Source organism: Bison bison, unplaced genomic scaffold, assembly GCF_000754665.1.
Source record: "Bison bison bison isolate TAMUID 2011002044 unplaced genomic scaffold, Bison_UMD1.0 scf7180017864135, whole genome shotgun sequence".
NCBI classification, from domain to species: Eukaryota; Metazoa; Chordata; class Mammalia; order Artiodactyla; family Bovidae; genus Bison; species Bison bison.
This window is the reverse complement of record NW_011494707.1, coordinates 5,483,607-5,485,852: the sequence shown is the minus strand read 5'-3', so window position 1 is coordinate 5,485,852 and position 2,246 is coordinate 5,483,607. Positions and strand designations below refer to the sequence as shown.

Here is a 2,246-nt window from a genome sequence, read left to right as displayed (position 1 = left end):
GAAAAACATAATGTAAAAATCAATTTCAATTATTTGTGAGGTGTGTAATTTTTCAGTTGACTAATAAGTCTATCAACAAAATGAAAAAATGTCCTTTCTCCAGCACTGTTTATTGCTGTCCCTCCAGAACCATCCCTCGAGGTGTAGTTTATAGCTGCTCCCCATGCTCTTTCGTCACACTTGCCACTCGTGTTCAGCAGCACAAAGGAAGGAGCGAGGAGCTTGGCAGTCTCAGGCTGACCTGTGAGGAGCTGGAGCGCTCATCCTTTCCTCTCCATGCAGTGTCAGTGTGGCTGGTGGTCACTCTGTGACCGTGCCTGGGGCTGTGCTGAGCTGACGGGAACTTTCCAGCAGTCCCAGCTCTGTCTAACTTTTGATTCATCAGCACAGTCTGCTAAGCCTCCAGGGGAAAAAAAGACAAGCTTTTAGGTCAAGAGTTACCCAACTGCCAGAACCTATCAGCTTGGGAAAAAGAGAAAGATGAGAAATGAAGTCACCAGGGATCCAAACGACCGTCTTGGTCCGAGAGATTCCAGTGCCACAGAGAATGTCGTCAAACCAGGTGTTCCAAGCAGAGTGAGAAACCCAAGTCCCTCCGCCTCACTGTGCTCCTGGTGGCTGGGTATTCTCAGCACTGAAGGAAATCCCTGAGTGCCCAGTATAGGTCTGAGGGAAGGGGTAATTGTACCATCTTCAGGCTGGTTGAGTCTTCTTTTTTTCTTTCTTTAATACAACTGAGAAAAATAAGACTGGTCGGTGAGACTTCCATGTTCTTAAAGACCACCAGAGGATTCCAAGTTGCTTCCCAGCTTGTAAAGCATTTGGCTTTCCAACTGACCTTCACATCCTCTTGCAGGTTGCTGAACGGCTGATGACAATCGCATATGAGAGCGGAGTGAATCTCTTTGATACAGCCGAGGTCTATGCCGCTGGAAAGTAAGTCAGTGCCTGATGCATCTCTCATGTCTCAGTTCTGGGCCCAAGAGACTCCCCGAGACCATTGCTGACACATTGGTGAGAAGGGTCTGTCTTTCCCACGCATGCTGATGCCATTGCTTTTCTTCCCTCCTTTACCTACCTCCACCAGAATTGGGGCTATTGACCATCTCTGGACTCCTCTGCCCACCCAGACCTTCCCACCCCTGGTCCCTGTATGAAGAAAGGACCGGAAGCGATTGCCACAGTCTGTCAATACTTGAGGGGCAGAAGTGGTTGTGACCAGAGTGATGACAGTGGAGACCCATAAATATTAGCTAAATGTAATTAATATAAGTGAGCAGATTCCAGCGTGGTTTTTCCAAAGCTAGTCTTTCATTTTATAACCACCCCACGTAGTTCCTCAACCTTGAGGAGAACAGGCACATCCTCTCTGCAGGGAAGTAGAGATTAAAGGAGGGATTCCCAAAGATGCCAAGAAACCGAATATCTTTTATAAGAGGGCATTTCAAGCTCTACGCTGAGGACAGACAGGGCTGCAAAGAGGCCTCACTTCTTTTTCTGGAGAAGTCACAGCTGGCTACAACCTTCTTCTGGACCCTAGAGCAGGTTTGGAGCTCCAGGACAGGGCTCAGTGATAAGTCAAAGCACATGGGTACTGTGTCTTCAGTGTCCACCCCTCTGGTCCCACACAATAAGCACGTTCAACAGAAGTGGCCGCCTTGGCCTCCTGCTATGAACTCGGATGCAGAAAAGAAACTAAACATCTAAACTGCTACTGGAGCAGCTCTGCAATTCTCTAACAGGGCTGAGGAACATCATCACCTGCAGGCTTCATTCCTCCCCTCTGGGTGAGAATAACAAACTGCTGAATCAAGTTCATCACTGCCTGATAAAAGCGCATTTTCCCAGCCTGGGTTTCCTCCTTTTCAAGGGCAGGGCTATGTTCAAGGACTATCAGGCAGGTTCAGAGCGCACATCCTTGATGTCTTCTGTTGTGTCCAAGGAGAGAAAATACAACTGATGAGGATTTGTTTCTTTCCACATCCTACTTTATCTCAGCATTTCCTTCTTCTGTTGAATCCTGCTTATTACCAAATGGGGCTAAAGCTGAAAAAGAGGGAGTGATTAACAAGTCTGTTAGAGTTCTGTTTGTATTCCTGTTGTGAAGGATAATCGGTCCTGATTAATTATTGATTGTTTGTCAGTGTGTAATGAGATCGGCTCCCACTGTGAGATGCAAGGTTGCAGGAGAGACAGGGGGAAAGAACCCTGAGGTAACAGTCAGTGTGCGTCTCCTAGGTTCATGC

At 47.4% G+C, this 2,246-nt stretch overlaps 1 protein-coding gene across 2 annotated transcripts in view; it reads left to right on the top strand.

Moving 5' to 3' along the window:
• Positions 1 to 2,246, top strand: part of KCNAB1 (potassium voltage-gated channel, shaker-related subfamily, beta member 1) — a 301,932-nt gene that overhangs the window by 211,267 nt on the left and 88,419 nt on the right. For both annotated transcript variants that reach the window (XM_010839873.1, XM_010839872.1), the window contains one exon: positions 857 to 936. In XM_010839873.1, coding sequence (XP_010838175.1) covers positions 857 to 936 — 80 coding nt within the window. The remainder of the gene's footprint in view (positions 1 to 856; positions 937 to 2,246) is intronic.